This window comes from Trichoplusia ni, chromosome 10, assembly GCF_003590095.1.
Source record: "Trichoplusia ni isolate ovarian cell line Hi5 chromosome 10, tn1, whole genome shotgun sequence".
Classification (NCBI taxonomy): domain Eukaryota; kingdom Metazoa; phylum Arthropoda; class Insecta; order Lepidoptera; family Noctuidae; genus Trichoplusia; species Trichoplusia ni.
This window is the reverse complement of record NC_039487.1, coordinates 3,148,537-3,166,053: the sequence shown is the minus strand read 5'-3', so window position 1 is coordinate 3,166,053 and position 17,517 is coordinate 3,148,537. Positions and strand designations below refer to the sequence as shown.

The 17,517-nt window shown below is 33.6% G+C and overlaps 3 protein-coding genes across 3 annotated transcripts; all 3 read right to left on the bottom strand.

Moving 5' to 3' along the window:
• Positions 1-2,371, bottom strand: LOC113497896 (monocarboxylate transporter 10-like). The gene is made up of 2 exons (XM_026877690.1): positions 1,886-2,371; positions 1-1,171 (listed from the first exon to the last, which is right to left on the bottom strand). Exons 1-2 carry the CDS (start codon positions 2,100-2,102, stop codon positions 99-101), a joined length of 1,290 nt encoding a protein of 429 aa, XP_026733491.1. The 5' UTR covers positions 2,103-2,371; the 3' UTR covers positions 1-98.
• Positions 2,372-3,456: 1,085 nt separating this feature from the next.
• LOC113497895 (monocarboxylate transporter 10-like) lies at positions 3,457-13,836 on the bottom strand. Its single transcript, XM_026877689.1, has 3 exons — positions 13,060-13,836; positions 6,282-7,400; positions 3,457-6,128 (listed from the first exon to the last, which is right to left on the bottom strand). Exons 1-3 carry the CDS (start codon positions 13,307-13,309, stop codon positions 6,070-6,072), a joined length of 1,428 nt encoding a protein of 475 aa, XP_026733490.1. The 5' UTR covers positions 13,310-13,836; the 3' UTR covers positions 3,457-6,069.
• Positions 13,837-14,164: 328 nt separating this feature from the next.
• Positions 14,165-17,307, bottom strand: LOC113497894 (E3 UFM1-protein ligase 1 homolog). Its single transcript, XM_026877687.1, has 6 exons — positions 17,098-17,307; positions 15,902-16,884; positions 15,388-15,829; positions 14,821-15,279; positions 14,477-14,688; positions 14,165-14,387 (listed from the first exon to the last, which is right to left on the bottom strand). The coding sequence occupies exons 1-6, from the start codon at positions 17,178-17,180 to the stop codon at positions 14,269-14,271; spliced, it is 2,298 nt and encodes a 765-aa protein (XP_026733488.1). The 5' UTR covers positions 17,181-17,307; the 3' UTR covers positions 14,165-14,268.
• Positions 17,308-17,517: the final 210 nt, after the last annotated feature.

Genomic DNA, 17,517 nt, shown 5'->3' with positions numbered 1-17,517 from the left:
TTGCAGTTGCAACTTTACCTACTCATATTAGTACAGCTACAAACATTTGAAATCATATTATTTATCGTTGATCAGTTAAACTTACCCTCATTTTTAGATCAGGATGTTCGGGGCGGGGTAGGTTTTGTATGAATACAAAACATTAGAGTTGATCCCACTATCGGGCATATACCAGCGCAGATAAAAGGGATTGTGTAGGATTTAGTAATACTGAAAACGTATCCGGCCAATGTAGGGCCCACAGACAGCATAGGTGCACAAATTCCTAACATGAAACCAATAGCTTGCGCGGCATACGCAGGCCCACATATCTCTATCGCTATAGGCCCCATCAATGAGATAAAACAACCGTCAAACAAGCCAATTAACAACGCTGTAGCTACCAATAGCCAAAATTTCTTTATGAACGGCATAAATATAGTTGAGCAACCAATCACGTAAAATGATATTTGCTGTAAATAAATCTTATTTAATCGTGGTGAATCGGATAGGAAGCCAAACAATAACCTTCCTACACCAGACATGAAAGCGATACACTGCAAAGGTAGATTTTTACTGACGGAGTCATCAAAATTAATCTCAATAAACCTTTTTATATGGACAAATGATACAAAATAGCCAAACAAACAAATGGGCATAGGCAACGCCCAAAATCTATATTTCCTAATCTTCCACATATCCACATTTACCATAGTACTTAACAAAGTTTTACAGGAACGATCCGTTGTGGTTGGTTTTTCCTCACCGAATAAAGGTTTAAATAAAAACCCGCAAAGTAATGTGACAACATTAAAAAGAACCAAAACTCTGAACAGCCACCTGAGTCCATGATGCGTAATCATATATTCCATTAGTGGTGGCATAATAACGGTGAATACGGAACTACCTACAGTTGCAATGCCATTCACCAAACCCAAATATTTTTTGAAATAATGACCTAGAATGGCTAAGGAAGGCGTGTAAGCCAAGGACGATCCTGACCCATACATCAAACCGTATGTAAAACTGAGAACGATGTAATTGTACTCATTGAATGATGAGATAATCAAACCGGTGCAAGCGATCACCCCGCCTAACACTGCCGTCTTGCGAAGTCCTAAGAGCCGCGACAGTATCCCAGATGCAATGGACATGAAAAATGTGAAACCCATGGATAGAGATCCCACCAAAGCTGTAAATCAGAAAAAATACAATTATTAGCAATATTATATTTAAATCTAGCAAAGCCTATAATGAGCTGATACTACAATAGCTTATTAACATAATACAATCTCGTGCGTGAGGTTCATTTTCCTCATTTCTCGGCAGCGTCACAGCAATTTATAAATTTAACGTAATACAATAATTTGATGAACCACAAGATCATAAAATCGGTCACAAATCGCTATCTAAACACTTACGCTTCTCCTTCTGCCTTTCGAATGGTTGATGTACGACCTGGCTTTTGTTTAAGTTTAATCTTTTAATTCACTTTTGAACAAATATCTAGTGTGCTCACGATGGTCTTCTTTGCCGTTAGCAAGTTATAAACGCACGCATTGGTGCGTGACGGGATTCCGAATGAATTCCGAACCTGCGAGATTTGCCTTGGCATTCAAAATAACTAGTCCCGAGTATTGATCGTTTTGATTATAGCTCAGGTTATTAGAATTGAATTTCCGATTTTGGTAATCTACTTTTGCTGTGAACTGTATCTAACAAAAATGTTGAGTAATTTGTACTATCATTTAGATTCACGTTATAAAAGTTGTATTTCACGTATGACGCTTTGTTTCTGTACCTATGTAGATTATGCAAGTACCTAAGTAGCTGTACTAGATTTCGATACGGTGCGGGGCGTATTACCTGTATGTAGAAATAGGTCAAGATGACTAATATAACTAACCAGCTTTGCTCTCTGAGTTAGGAACTCCATGATCTCGAAGATACTTTTCAAATACCGTATAGATGACACTATACGAATTTATCACACCGAAAAGGATGCCATTTACCAGGAACGATGCAACCACGATCACCCAGGCCCTGATGCCCCCATCTGGGGGAGTCTTCTCCGGTTCAGGATCGAAATTCTTAGGCGCAGGAGTTACCTTCTTATCCGCCATGTAATCTAATATTTTAATTAACAAGCATCTTGTGCTATTTTCTTGTTTAGCATAAGGTCACACTGTTACGTTATCTTTTCTTGTACTTTTATAACGCTTATCAAAAGTATATGGCTGTAAAATTGCAATTTTATTCTGAACTCTACACCCTAAACAACAGACTGACGTTCATTGACTTACTGACCCGTGTTTGTGTAGTGACTTTTAAATGACAATTTATCAATGATGAATGGCGTTTAGTTTGACAGCAACACTCGTTACGTTATTTGACAGTATCGCACAGTGTTACAATACGTATTTCTGGGAGTTTGGAGCGAGATGTTGCCAGTCACTCAATATCAAAAACAATAATCTGCGCTTATCGCCGCACGCATGTTGGTTACAGCGCTATAAATGTAATTGATAAAAACCATTATGTCTAGAATTCATACCTGAATGCTATTCAAAGCGCAGTACTTTGAACCACATATTCCATAGCATATAACGATAGTACATTCTATATTTATGGTTCTAAGAGACCAGAAATCAGCAGTTTTCTGTATCTCAAACTGTACTGAGTATGAAATAATGATTCAGGCTTCGTTCAGTCGAACTACAGAGCACCCATGTTTCTAGGTCATTACCTATCCACTAAACAATTCGACACTGCTAAGCAGAGGCCTTTTTTATGCAATTATCCCGTTTAGCTTGTCTACTATACATCCTATTTCTCTTTATTTTAAAGCGTCTGTCGCCGTCGCCCACAGGGACTTCGCTGTCCAAGTCTTGCCCATAATTCAGTTATAAATTTACTCCATAACGTCTGGCTAAGTATCCTACTTAGCTTAGGTATTAAAAGTACATCTACGTGTTGTAAATAAATTAGGCATGTGGTAGTTATAATACTAACACTTTATGGCGGCATCTCGTTTCCCCTGAGATGTATTGGTGGAACCATTACATTGTATTCAACATTTACATCATTCATGTACCTTATATTAAAAAAAATAGTATACAGTGTATATGGGTACGATATATGGGCCTGGGGACTACCGGACTACAGCCAGTAGGATTACGGAATATCCTTATCCGTCCTCTTCTAGAGTTGTGTTCTATAATATTTAAACCTAAAAATTGTATGATAAAATCGAAATCAAGTTATAATTAATATTTTGTATATTGATAACTTAACTATGTTGGATGGTCCTGTAAATAAAAAACCCTTTTAGACCTTACCATTTACCTCTTAAAGGCTTACAAAACTTAGTTTTTTTTTTACGTTTTAATGGGAGATCAGTACATTAGGAAATAGCTTTTAAAATATTCTTTTAACTTTAATTTGGGACGAGGAAGAGTGACTTAAGAAAACACTAAATAAAGGAAGAACAAATTATTATTTCTTTTTTACACAAATTTCGTTCTAACGAAGGCAATAACATGGATATTAAGATATGATGTGAATATCATACACTTATCATTTTACTAAGAGAACAGTAGACAGGTAGGTATATATTTAATAAAATATTTTAAAACCTTTAAGGTTGTTTAATAAAAGGTAAGTCATATTACATAAAATGTCGCACCAAAAATGTACTTAGTTGGTTATAAGTAAATAAATATATTCTATCTAATATTACACAATTATTAAAAGTTAACAATGATTATGATTTTCATATCACAGCTTTTTATAATGACGATACAATGTTATGGCTTTACAAATAAAACTTTTTAGTTACAAAATTACTGTCAGTTACAGCATTCAAATAGCAATTTATTGCATTTTAAAGCAGAACTGCTCACTTTCATATTTTAAAGGATAATTTTGGAAAAAAAAAGGAACAGCAGCGTCCTACCGTTTTTTTAAGTCATTTTATATATTCAGATACCTAATGGTTGTTCTAAATAATTTCACAATTTATTTTCGATTTTGTTTTACAGTAGGTTCTTACTTGGCAAGTAGAGGTCTCTCATAAAAGTTATTGTACTTTATTATTGCGTACACCTCATTCATTTTCATCCTTTAGCAGAGTGCGCATGCTAGATTTTTTGTCGTTAGAAATGAGAACTTGAAATTCGGTGGGTCGCAGCTAGCACTTATAATTTGCAACTTATTAAAATGCATTCGTACAGAACATAGAAAAAAAATACAACAATACGTTTTACCTTATTGTTGGTGTTGCAAGATAAGAAATAAAGCTGCAGTACTGTTATAATTGTACCTTAAGTGAAAAAAATACATAATGTGTGTACAAAAGTTATGAAAAAAAAATCGAATTAAATTAGATTAAATCGAGAACTTACATTATGATGTACCGTTATAGATGCAAGATGGACACTACACTGCGAGTACGGGAATAGAAAGTAAATAAAATGAAAAAAGAAAAGTATTTTTTGTCGAAACATGCTTGCGTATAAATTCAGACAAAGACGACAGTGATATTTTAAGAGCTCATAATGGGGTATTTGACTTAAGAAACTGAATTGTATTCATAAAATACTTTAGATTTTTTTATTGCCTAAATATTAAATGTAGATACAGAGTTGCCAAGTTAAGTTACCAATTCACTTTTTAATGGCAAGCAAGGATACTAGCCCTCACTGCTATGATTCAAAATCTGACACGCTTCATCAACTAATTAGGTTTCTTTAGTCAAATACACCATTAAGTCAAATGAACAAGACAAAAATGTAAACGTAAAATGTAAAAAAAATAAAATGTAACGTAAAAACACCACATTTTACAACAGCACAAAATTATTCATGAATAATTTTCCAATAGGTATTAGGATTTGTTTCATCAAATCATTTAATAAATAACATAGCCAACTTATAAATAAATAAATAATCGAGATTCTGATTCTATACTAAGGTTCAGACTTCAGACATCTTAGTATTCGTCATGTAACTCATTTTCTCACCCTGGTTTAATAAAATAAGCATTAGGTATATTTTACCCCTTCTAACAAAATACTTTGTTTCGTAATATATCTGCATTAAATACATAGAAAGGCTTTTTATTTATTTCTTAGGTCAGAAACATAAAATATATTCAATATAAGTGGTCAATTTATAGTCAAATGTCGCTAACGTAGTTCTGATGTCAATTAATAATATGTATAACTTCAGGGCTCAAATCAGTCTAGTTATGTACTTTATTTTGTTTAGCACGCATAAAATAAATAGGCGATATCGTCATTAAAGAATAGCTGCTCTCAAACATACATAAATCTAAATACCTAAGCTAAATTAACAACTTCTCTTCGTACTTCTTAGACTCTCGATGACTAACGTAACAATTAAAAAATAACATACAATTAACTATATTAAACTAAACTAGGAACTTTAAACGGTAACCATAAAAGGGAAGCTTAATTAGTAGGTATATTATGCAATTCAATTTACTTTAAATGCATACATTTGAATAGTTTTTCAACAGTAAAACTTATACTAAAATCTAAATAGAGTATATCTTACATGACTAATATTATTGAATAATGTATTCTAATAAGTCTATAATAGCGTGTTAAATTTCAACGTTTGGAAATGCTTATTGTGCGCATACAGTGTCAACGCTACAATACATATTAACAGCCGATTCGGCAATTAATTTTACTTTGGTGTATAAAATTGACAAAATACGACAATTATATTATCCATCTCATGATCGATTAGGAAGGTAATTTTTTAAATTGCCCCTCCTTTTCAACTCCAATACTACAATGACATCTATAAAAATATTATAATGCCTTTTTGTATTACTAAATGTGGAACTTCTTGACAAAATAAAAAGCTTCAAACGCATGACAAAATCTTCAACTTCTCAAGTTGCTGGCGACTAAATTATTAAACCGTCGCATCGCGGTGGCTGCGTTTGTGTTTGATTTTTAGCTTACCATAGACTATTATTAGTCTGTTCACTTATTATTATCGTTAAGACGGCATGGCAGTCAATTGCTTTTTTTATTCACATCGTGAACGTTACATTATGTTATAAATTTGTTTGTTGATTTGCTTGTCCGTTTCTAAGTAACTGGCCTGGAGGTTGTTCTGAAACATATCAAAATAAAAATGAGACACTTGGTCATATCAACAAAATAGAAAACTTTTATAATATATTTTTTGCTAATTACAAAGACATTAAAAAAAACTCAGTATTGCCTACAGTAAAAAAAGGTATAGTTTTATTACCAAGAAACTTACCGACGTGAATTGCAGATGGGGGTCTGGCAACGCCATTCGCATTAGCTGATTGATGACTCGAAGGAACATTTTTAAGGCGGATTGTAAACATAAGAGTTGCTCCAATTAACGGGGATATACCAGCGAGGACGAAGGGCAATGTGTAAGATTGGTGAATACTGTAAAGGTACCCAGCGACCGTAGGGCCTACAGACAGTGGAGCTGCAGCAAGTCCTAGCATACAACCAATTGCTTGCGCAGCGTACGAGGGCCCACATAACTGAAATGCTATAGGACCTATTAACGAGATAAAAGCGCCATCAAACAACCCCATACAAAGAGATATGAATACCACTAACCCAAATATTTTTATGAAGGGTAATATTATAGTTAGGCAACCAATAACGTAAAAAGATATCTGCTGTAACAAAATCCTATTTATTCCTGGTTTATCGGCTATGAAGCCAAACGTCAACCTCCCTACGCCAGACATGATAGCTATACATTGCAATGGTAAGTTTTCATTGACATTATAAAAATTACTTTGAATAAATGTCTTTATATGGACATAAGGAACGAAATAACCAAATAATGCTACAGGCATGGACAATGCCCAATATCTATATTGCTTTATCTTCCAAATTTCTACATTAACAATTGTTTTTAACATCGATTTGAAGGTATCATCTTCCCTGGTAGGTTTGACTATGATCAATGGAATAGGTTTAAATAATAAACCACAAAATGCTATACCTAAAGTGAATAGGGCCAAAAGCCTGAAGAGCCAAGCGAGTCCATGATTACGAATCATATATTCCATTAGTGGTGGCATAATTACCGTGAATATAGAACTTCCTACAGTCACAATACCATTCACCATGCCTAAATGCTTTTTGAAATAATGGCCTAGAATGGCTAAGGAAGGCGTATATGCAAAAGATGCTCCTAACCCGTACATTATACCATACGAGAAATAGAGAACATTGACATTGTACTCGGCAAATGAGGATATAAGCAAGCCGGTGGAGGCTATTAAACCTCCCATCACAGCAGTCAGACGAAGTCCGAAGATCCCTGCCAGCACACCAGATACAGGTGACAGGAAGAATGTAGTGCCCATTGATAGCGACCCCACCAAAGCTGGAAATAAAAAAATAAATGTTAATAGGCATATAAATAAAGCAACGAACAAAAAAATAGTTTTAAAAAAGAGGATGATAGCTTTAGCTTTATTAATTTGGTGTTATACGATCGGGATTATTCTATACGATTACGAAGACAACGTGAGTGATTCGTTCGTTTAATTATTATAATCAGAAACCTCTATAAATGTGGCAATTAACCCAATGTATGAGCTCTACAATGGCTAGTTCAACCACAGGAACAATCAAACACGCTGATCAAGAGTCTACGCAACAAGCGATATATAATAAAACAGCTAGATTAGCAATCAATTAGCAGTTAGTTTTATGGAAACCTATCAAGTTATATAAAGAATAATTAAAGAGGTCAAGCAAAATATAACTCTACACTAAATACTTGTTGGTCTGTGTGTAGCTATTGTTAGCTTTTCTGTTGGATCTTCTTTAACTATTTGATTGACGCGATTACACAATTGACTACAATTTGCAAAGGCTTCATATATTCACATCACATCAGAAATCTAGGAACGGACAAAGCCACATTTCCACGAAATAGATCTCACCTATCACATGAAACTGGGACGCAGTATACTTGAGTGTCATGTCATGTTACACAACTTCTTATGTGGAACTCCAATTATTTCGACTTAGATTGCGATCACAATTAATTTGCGGGTTTTTTATTGTAAATTCGACAACAAAAAAATCACCAAACGTCTGTTAAATAATATATTTAAGCATCCGATTTTTTGGCATTATCTATTCGCCTAACGACTATAATATTAGCCACATTGGGTTAAACTAATTTTACTTTTAAACCTTCAGAAAATCAGGACGTAGCTCAGTGGTTACAGGACCAATAGTCATTTTCGAGTAAAGTGTGTTCAAACCGTAATTTCAGTGTCTATCTACAGGTTTTACTTATTGGGCATATAACAGCTTCCGTCCCAATCTCGTAATGAAGGAACAAGTCAGTTGTTAGCAACATCACAGCCCACGCGGTTTCAAAGAGATACGTCGACAATGGCCAGCAATTCTGGCCCGTTGGTTCACCGTCAAAATAACCTTTTGAATTCGAAGTACTTACTAGACTTTTAATATACTTGCTATCAATTTAATATTCTACAAATTCCTGAGACCTACAGTATTCTAATTAATTTCACAAAGATCATCATTTAAGATGAAGGTGACTCATTCAATAGATACTAATACAAAAAACGTGCACGTTACAAATATTTCATCAATCAACGTGTGAAGTCGAAAAATCTAAATTTAACAAGCTCTTAAAGTTGACAAGTGACACACAATGTCTCGTAATCTAATCGGGTCATCACTTCACCAACGGCCGTACAAATCACGAGACGCAACACTCTGTCTGCCTCACTTTTGTACAAAGAATGTAAATTTAACATTAACATTATTGTTAAAATTGTTTATACATTGTAAAAATGCAGAATATTGAATTTTGTAGCGCTACAAAATTTTGTACGTAAAAACATTGGGCATTCTATGCTAGAGTTAAAATTAGAGTTCAAGAAGAGTCAAACAAATTTAAGAATAAGTTCTTATAACCTTTAACGGGGAAATAATTATACTCATTAAACGTAGGAATGTTTGGAACAATCATAAGAAGTTTCTTAGTTAAATATCTACTATTGCAAGTTTTCATTATCACGGGATGTTGGAATTATGTTCCATTGACTTTAAAATGAACCTTTAGATTCCGATGTGCAATAGCTCTTTGACCCGAAGTATCGATATTTAACATTTATTTATAGACCATATACAATCATCTTTATCATCTCAGTACAGCTCCGTACAGACGCTACGTATTTATTACATGATTAACTATAATGGCTATTCGATCGGCCGTTATTTAACAATGTCTCATGTTTATTCAGTATAAGTTTTACATTACCTGAGTATTTCTTGGTTCATTTACTTACAACTAAATATGCATATAGCCTTCAAAATGATTCTGCAGTTTATTAAAATAACAAACTTTTTCCGCGGCTTGGATGTCGTTTATAGCTGAATAAACATAACCCTCTTTTAATGTAGTCGTTTAAAAAGAAGAAAAGAAACTTATATTTCAATCTAGAGTGACGCTAACATCTAAGCTATGTTCATAAACAATGGTCAAGCTGTAAAGAAGCAAAAACGTTATCGAAATTTATGAAAAGCTTACGCACTAGAACATAATGCAGACTCAATTTTATTATTAGTTGGTACCTAGTCCGTGCATATCTATACTAATATCTATATCTATACTAATATATAAAGCTGAAGAGTTTGTTTGTTTGTTTGTTTGAACGCGCTAATCTCAGGAACTACTGGTCCAAATTGAAAAATTCTTTTTGTGTTGAATAGACCATTCATCGAGGAAGGCTTTAGGCTATCAACCATCACGCTGCGACTAATAGGAGCTAAGATACAATGGAAAATGTGAAAAAAACCGGGCGGGTATACCTAAATTATAACTTATATCTTCTACCCACGGGGACGAAGTCGCGGGCAACAGCTAGTGTGTTATAATTAGGACACCTGAATTGTTAACAGGGTACAGTACTTTCCTGTCGACATTTGATTTTTTTATCTCTCATTTAATTGACACCGATAACCGACAATACTCAAGTGTTTGTTACTTTTTTCTAACGATAAAAAAATAAACCTGTGGCTTGAAGTCTTACGTCGGTAAATTATGCGTATAAGGAAATATGACTAGTTTAATCTGCGACTAATTGAGAAAAACTGCCATCTGATTAAATATTTGGTCTTTTTCTTTATTTATTTTGATATTAAGAGAAGCATAATAAATGATATCAAAAACAATACAGTTTTTGTCTAGTTAATATGCGTGTCTACATTATAACAATGACGGTACAATTTACATAGTGTACATAATATAGTCGTAAGTATTCCGTATTTTAAGATAATGTAGAGTCTTTCTTTTACCAGGCGCGACTGTTATGCGCTTCCAATACTAATTAATTATATGGATAATTTATTATTACAAAGACTTTCGACTAAAAAAAGCTATGTACGCTTTATGATAAGCATAAAAATATTTTTTTCATTTACTTTTTTTGAGTTTCCGGTTACATTAACTGTTCTGAAACCATAGGTTTGATACCTTTTTTGACCTGCTGAAATCCTCATTAACTTTCTTATCCCTTGGCAAGGCGAAGGGGTTTGCCGGTTAAAACCTCCGAAATGCTTCTGGGATCCCTATAGCCGGGGCCTAATTGGTAAGGTATAATCTATGCTAAGCCATCGTACTCACCTTCTAAGCAAATTATTCAGTAAGAACTAGATACACAGCGTTGAAAGAGGTTGATTCAGGGCTAGGCGATATCAAGCGTAAGCCCTTAAAAACATAAAAAAAGCATTGAATAAGGTATTTTATTTAAAGAACAGATCTGATACAAAGCGCAGTTGCTAGAACTTTCATCAAGCTTCTCAAGAGAATCAAAATATTGTGGTGTCAGAGTTGTGTAGAGAATTAATGTAATGAACGTAGAGAAACAGAGACAACTTGATTGTAGTCTATGATTAAGAAGATATGGAACTATTTCGCTTGATCGTTTATCAAATATTTAAATGTGTTTTGGTCGCTAAACGTTTATATGATTTTCCCACTTTTAACGCGTGTAGTGCTTGAGCATATTATTCAAATGTGCAGCATTTTCAACAGTTTCCAGACACTAATTTTCAACTATTTATACCAATTTAACAAATGTTAAACATTTTTTCCCAACTATGCATTCATTAAAATTGTACGCGTGCAATACTAAATGAAGCAAACATTTTCGACATAACTTGACGATAACATAATTTTCAGTACGAAAGGTACAACTGTGTGCGAAAGGTGATTAGCATAATTTTATTATATGTGTGAGATATGGTTTGCACGTTTAATTCTCTCAAGAAGAATGCTATGGTGTGCTTATTCATAGTAGACATCATTCTTAAAAGGTATTCCAAAAACAAGAAATATATGGACCGTAATTAAAGGGCCGTGTCACACATTGTGGTCACTATCTAGCGAGTGACAGATAATAACCATGGCGATGAATGTAACAAGTAAATTATTGCAATAACGATCGGTTAAAAGCATGATGAAATTGAACGTAATGATGTGGTGGCCTTCGACGCGGGCGCCCAACGAGCGGCGCGTCGCCACGTGCGCCCCGCTTGGCGCCACATGACAATCTGTGCCATTAAGTATCATTTATCAAGTAGGTACCCAGTGTCGTATTTCAGGTGAAACAAGCATTTTCATAACAAATAAATACCTGAGTATGTTGTGGTTGAATTCAAGCTGATAGAGACGGTAGATACCTACGAAACTACGCAATACCTACACCTGCAATTTACGCAGCAGAAAACCACTATAGTTAAAATTTGCGAAGTAGAAAATATTATGCATTGGTTAATAGGTAATCAAAACCATTGTTTGATTTCGAATGGAGACCATTGCACCAACCGAATCGTCGGCAAAATCAATAAGAATGAAACATTAATTTAAGTATTTAATAGGCTTTAAGGACCGCCGCCTAATTGAACCCTAATACAGACAACTGGCTCTACTAACATAAGGATGCTTTCAATTTATATGTTAATTATCAAGACTTGCATATGTTATTGTACTTTCAACTGGACCATTCCCAGTTTGACCTAAATGTAACAAAACATTGATAATATTTTATCACATGCAAAATGTGTTTATTGATTGTTAACAACTGTTTATGTCACAATCTTTGAATGTGCCCATAATTATTTTTTATTACATATATTATCTGATATGAGGCACACTCTCAAAATAATTAAAAAAAAAATTATCAATTAATTGGCCACTCATTAGGTATATTGTAAAATAACGAATGTAATGTTTGGATGAAAAATAAATTCACAATTTAGACAATTTAACAAAGCTAAGCCCTATAATACTTAAGGTTTAGGTATTAAATTTATATAATAGTATATGGTTTACATTCAAATAACTAGACCATTTTTTTATTGCTGATGTTCTTTTGTAACTGTAAGAAAACAATATGAATAAAACTGAAATGAATTTAATTTTATGCTGTACAAGTATTGTTGTCATTAAATACAATAACACAGCAATGTACGCATATATTTCTTGATAACCCTTTACATCCTCCAACCATCATCAAATCATAACTATTATGATAATAACATATTGTGCATTATAATTTTCATTGACAGAGTATCAAAGGGCACTTCTAGATAATATATAATTAGTTTGGGAACATTTAGAGCAACTACACTACATTTAATAAGGTGTAGCCCTTTTTGCTAAATAAAAGTTGATACAAATTTTTACTTTTTAAAGAGTCTTAATTGTTGACTTAATTAGAAAACACTAATTATTATTGAGTTACACAATCACAATTAAAACCCTATTTTCATACAATAAGTAAGATTGTTACAACACAAAATGAGAAAATAATGACACAAAAAATAAATATAAGCATATTATTTTTTGTTGATCAATGATTGCATAGTTCATGAACATAGTTTATGCATGTATTGCAGATTTGATATGGAATTCGACACGGTGGTTTAGATGACGAAATATATTATGAGTATGGACTGATCAAGTTTCTTACTACTAAGCATATTTTGAAACTTACCAGCTCGACTCTCTGCATTAGGTACTCCATCTTCTCTAAGATGTTTTTCGAAGACGGTATAGATTACACTATACGAATTTATTACGCCGAACAAGAGGCCATTTGTCAGGAACGATGCAATCATGACCGAGTATGCTCTGATGCCCCCATCAGCTGGACCCTTCGGCTCGTCGGTACTGAGGACGCCATTCGCTTCTATTTTATTTCGTTTTCTAAGCAAATCTGAATTTTCCTTAGGCTCTGTTTCCATCTTGTAGTTATATAAATTGACAGATTTGTAAATATATTTTGATTCACAAGCACATGGTGCTACGCTTAATGTCTACCAAGAGCTCGCCACTGCGACACAAATATAATTCTTGTATAATATGTGGACAAAATGTCAACATCTAATTGATTCTTGTTAACTTTAATTAATAATTCTTATCAAAAATCCATATCCGTAAAAATATAGTTTTGAATCCTACAACCTAAACAACAGACGTTCGTTGACTGACTGACCCGTGTGTTATGACATTTCAATGACATTATGTTATGAATAGGTTTGACAGTTTCAGTAATACAATGACGTTAACAACAACAGTGTTGCAATTTTTTGGGTTTTATGAATGTAGTGTTGCTAGCCACACATGTAATGCTATCATTCTGCTTGTCTAAAACAAGTGTTACCTAAAACAAGACATCCGAAACAGTATTTTAATATACAAAACTGGGACACTGACTGCAAAAAAATAAATTGAATAGATTGCTTTCAGTATTTTCCTACCGTCACATTAAGTTCTTTTTAATTATGAATATGCAGAAAAGTCCAATAGTTTAAGAAGTTCCGATAACCGATTAGACTGAAAGTTTACATGCTTATTATGATATTAGGCTTAACTGATGCTGGAGATAGGCCCTCATCGTAATTGGGCTCATTTGAATTGTCTCCACAATCACTTTCATCCTCATGGATGAGGAATGATTTGTCTTTCGAGGCAAATATTTATTTCTTCAACATGATTGATGGATATTTTCATAAACCATCCAAATTCTGGCACGACAAACTAGACTACAATATATTAAGGATATATTATGTGCATAGATTAAGGAAATTAAATAAGCATTACGCTTTTTAATTTGATAGAATTGTATTCAGAACATTACAATAAGATGGCCATCAATACATGTATGAAAATACGAAATGAAACCGATCCAATGATTCTATCATTACTTGTATTTTTTTATTTCTTGAACCATAACTTTCAATGCAGGGAGTTCTTGCAGTAGTTTTTCTTCAAACTCGCTCTTATTTTCATCAGAAGACGTCAAGAATTTGGTGACTAATTCTGCAAATACAAACAGTTAGGAATTATAGTCCATTCCTTTAATAAATAATATTTTTTATTGTGCAGTTTATACAACTTATGACACTCACCATGCCATTGGAGGAGTCTTTCATAATCCTCTTCCTTGAGTTGGGTTTTTAAATACGATATAACTATTGGTACTTGTCTACCAGATGCATGAAGCATGTTTTGGGTGACAATTGTAAAAATCGCCAAGACTGCCAAATGTAAACTTAATGCTGGTTCTTCACAACTTTCCAACTCAGAAATTAATTTTTCTCTATGATTTTGAATCAGAAGCCTGAAAATATAAAATAAATAGTTTATACTTGTCACAAATGTGAAAACATCATGATAGTCGTTAATGGATTTTGTTTTATCATAATCAACTAAGTAAATAATAATTGTTAGAGGTTTATTTTTGGCTACTTACTTATCCTTCTTTTTGTCAACTTTCTTTAGAATCATTCCAAATTCTGATAAACAGACATCAACTGCTTGGTAGAATGATTCCATGTTTTGATCAGAAAGTGTTCCATTCAGTGACACTATGGGTTTTGTGAACTCGTCAGACAGGTCATTAATTATTTTGTTTCTTTGTTCAACTGAGAGGACATCGCCTTGTACAGATAAGTTGCATTGATTTGCTGCATACTTGCAGAACTCAGTTAGTACATCGCCTCCCAATGATTTTAACAAATACTTGACAAATTGCGGTTGCTGATCAGATGGCAAAGACTTAATGCCTTTTTCATACAATTTAATGTCATTTATGAGAATGTTTATCTTGTCTTGAGCAGATGTATGAGTTTGTTTCCTATTTTGACTAGCATCTTGGAGTAATTTGTCAGCTGTTTCTTTAGCAATAGTCAAACCAATTTGGTTGAGTCCCCTGAAAATAAGTCCAAATTAAAAACATAGTCTAGTCTAATAAAGTGAGCTAATTTGATAGTATTTAAGGTAGTTGAAGCAAAATACACAAAATAACATTTTTATTTACCCTTGTAGATATTCTGCTACTTGAGTTAGTAGGTCTTCCAGGCCTTCATTTTCCAGAGTTTCTTTGATGATATTTTCAACATCATCAACACTAACAATTTCCAATTGGGCTTGTGACTTTTTAGTTGCACTACTAGGTCCTTCATCAGAGTCTGAATCCTGAACAGTTTGTTTAGACCTCGCATGTTTCTTAACAGCCTTTGTTTTAGTTTCTCTGCCCTGGGTGCCACCACCACCTTTGCCAGAAGCAGCTTTTCTTCTTCTCTCTTCACGCCTCTCAGCTTTATGGTCAACATGGCTTGATCCAAAATCAGAAGCTTTGTTCAATTGCTTTTCCATATAAAACTGTTGATATTTGCCTGACTTTACCACCTTCTCAGCCTTCTCTTTAGTCATAGGCATACAAGCTTGCTTTAGATTTTCAATGTAATGGTTACTGAAAACTAAAATGACATATATTGTAATACATTTTTAAAAGGTCAATTTTTAAGAAGGATTTGAATAGAGATACATACCCGTGTTTTCAAATAATATTGTTGACTTGGACTTCTTCAGGAGACCATCCAGAACATTCTCAATATCAGTGTCTGTTAAAACTGATGGCAATAAAGAGACAACATCCAAGTAACTTTTAGAAGAAATACATTCTTCCAATGCAGTTTCAAGTTGTTGCTTAATTTGTGACCCAATCACACAGGTACTCAAGAAAGTTAAATCCTCATTGGTAAAAATTCGTTTCACATACCCTTTAGGGTCAGAAATTCCTAAACGAGATATAGCATCATATTCTAAGTAATTGTTTTGTTTGTAAAAACTCATCACCCAATCATTTTGGGATTTGGTATAACATGATGGCACATACAGTGCTCCAGCTTGACGTCCAGTGAGTACACCAGGAGCATTCAACTGATCAAACAATGACAAGAACAGGCGGTCTGATAAATTACAATGGTTGACTATAACAGTCACAGGTGTAGGCTTAAGTAGGCCCATCAATGCTCCACGAATCTTAGCCTTTGTTCTAGTGATGAATTCCTCTGTGTAAAATGTCCGGGGTTCAGAAGGATCCTGTTTTCCATTAATGATTTTGCCTAAATGCTTTTCCAAAACATTATGTTGCAGTAACTCAGCTGGTAGATCATATTGTAAGGTTAGTTCCCCAACAGATATTTGACCTTGGAGTTGCAATTTCTCATTGATTTCTCGTGCAACCTTTTCTAAATAATAATGAGCTATTAAATAGCCAGACACAAGTTGTACTTCTTTTCCCCTGATAATTTCAGAAACACTATTGTTGATCTGACTGAGATCAACATTGAGCTCTTTAGCAAGGTCTACTGTATTGATCCGCCCTCCATGCACATACAATTCATCTTTAATTTCTTTAACAAGCTGTTGAGGAGTAAGGTACTCTTTACCATCTGTTGTAAATATGACATCAATTAACTTCAATTCAATTAATTTTGTAACTATCTCAATGCAGTTTCTTTCAGATAATCTATAAATAAAAAAGGAATGTAATAAGTAAAGCAAATTATGGATACATTATAAATCCAATTGAGAAACATATGTTTGTCTAAATGTAATCAAGGGAAATGGCTTAAGTATTATGATAGGTTAGGTCAGGGTCAACTGAGGGAGATATAGTAAAAAGAATAACCAGTCTCGAACAAAATTGGTCGATCGCATCATAAAAGATAAGGCTATTTACCTGAGAGCCGTAGAACTTAGTTGAGCTTTTTGAAAATCTGCTGCTAATCTTTTTATTTCATCCCAGTCTGTAGAAGGAGCCATGTCTGTGCCGATATTTTAAAACTTAAACTATATGCTTCGTAGGCATTTATTTATTGAGTTATCAATTAAATTGATTTATTTATGAATCAACGTAGTAAATGACACGACACGATTATTGACGTATTGATGATAATGTCAAATTCAGATGTCAAAATTTTAGAAAGTACGATGCGTTCATAATCTTTATCGTTTTTTTTCCTTTTAAATAAGCCTAAGGGACAGTAATGGCTAAACAAAAAAATAAGCAAAGAATATTAATTTTTCGTTGAAAATAAGTTTTATGTGTGCGGGTTATTATTTATGTACTATGTATTGTTAAAATATTTCATTCACTTCC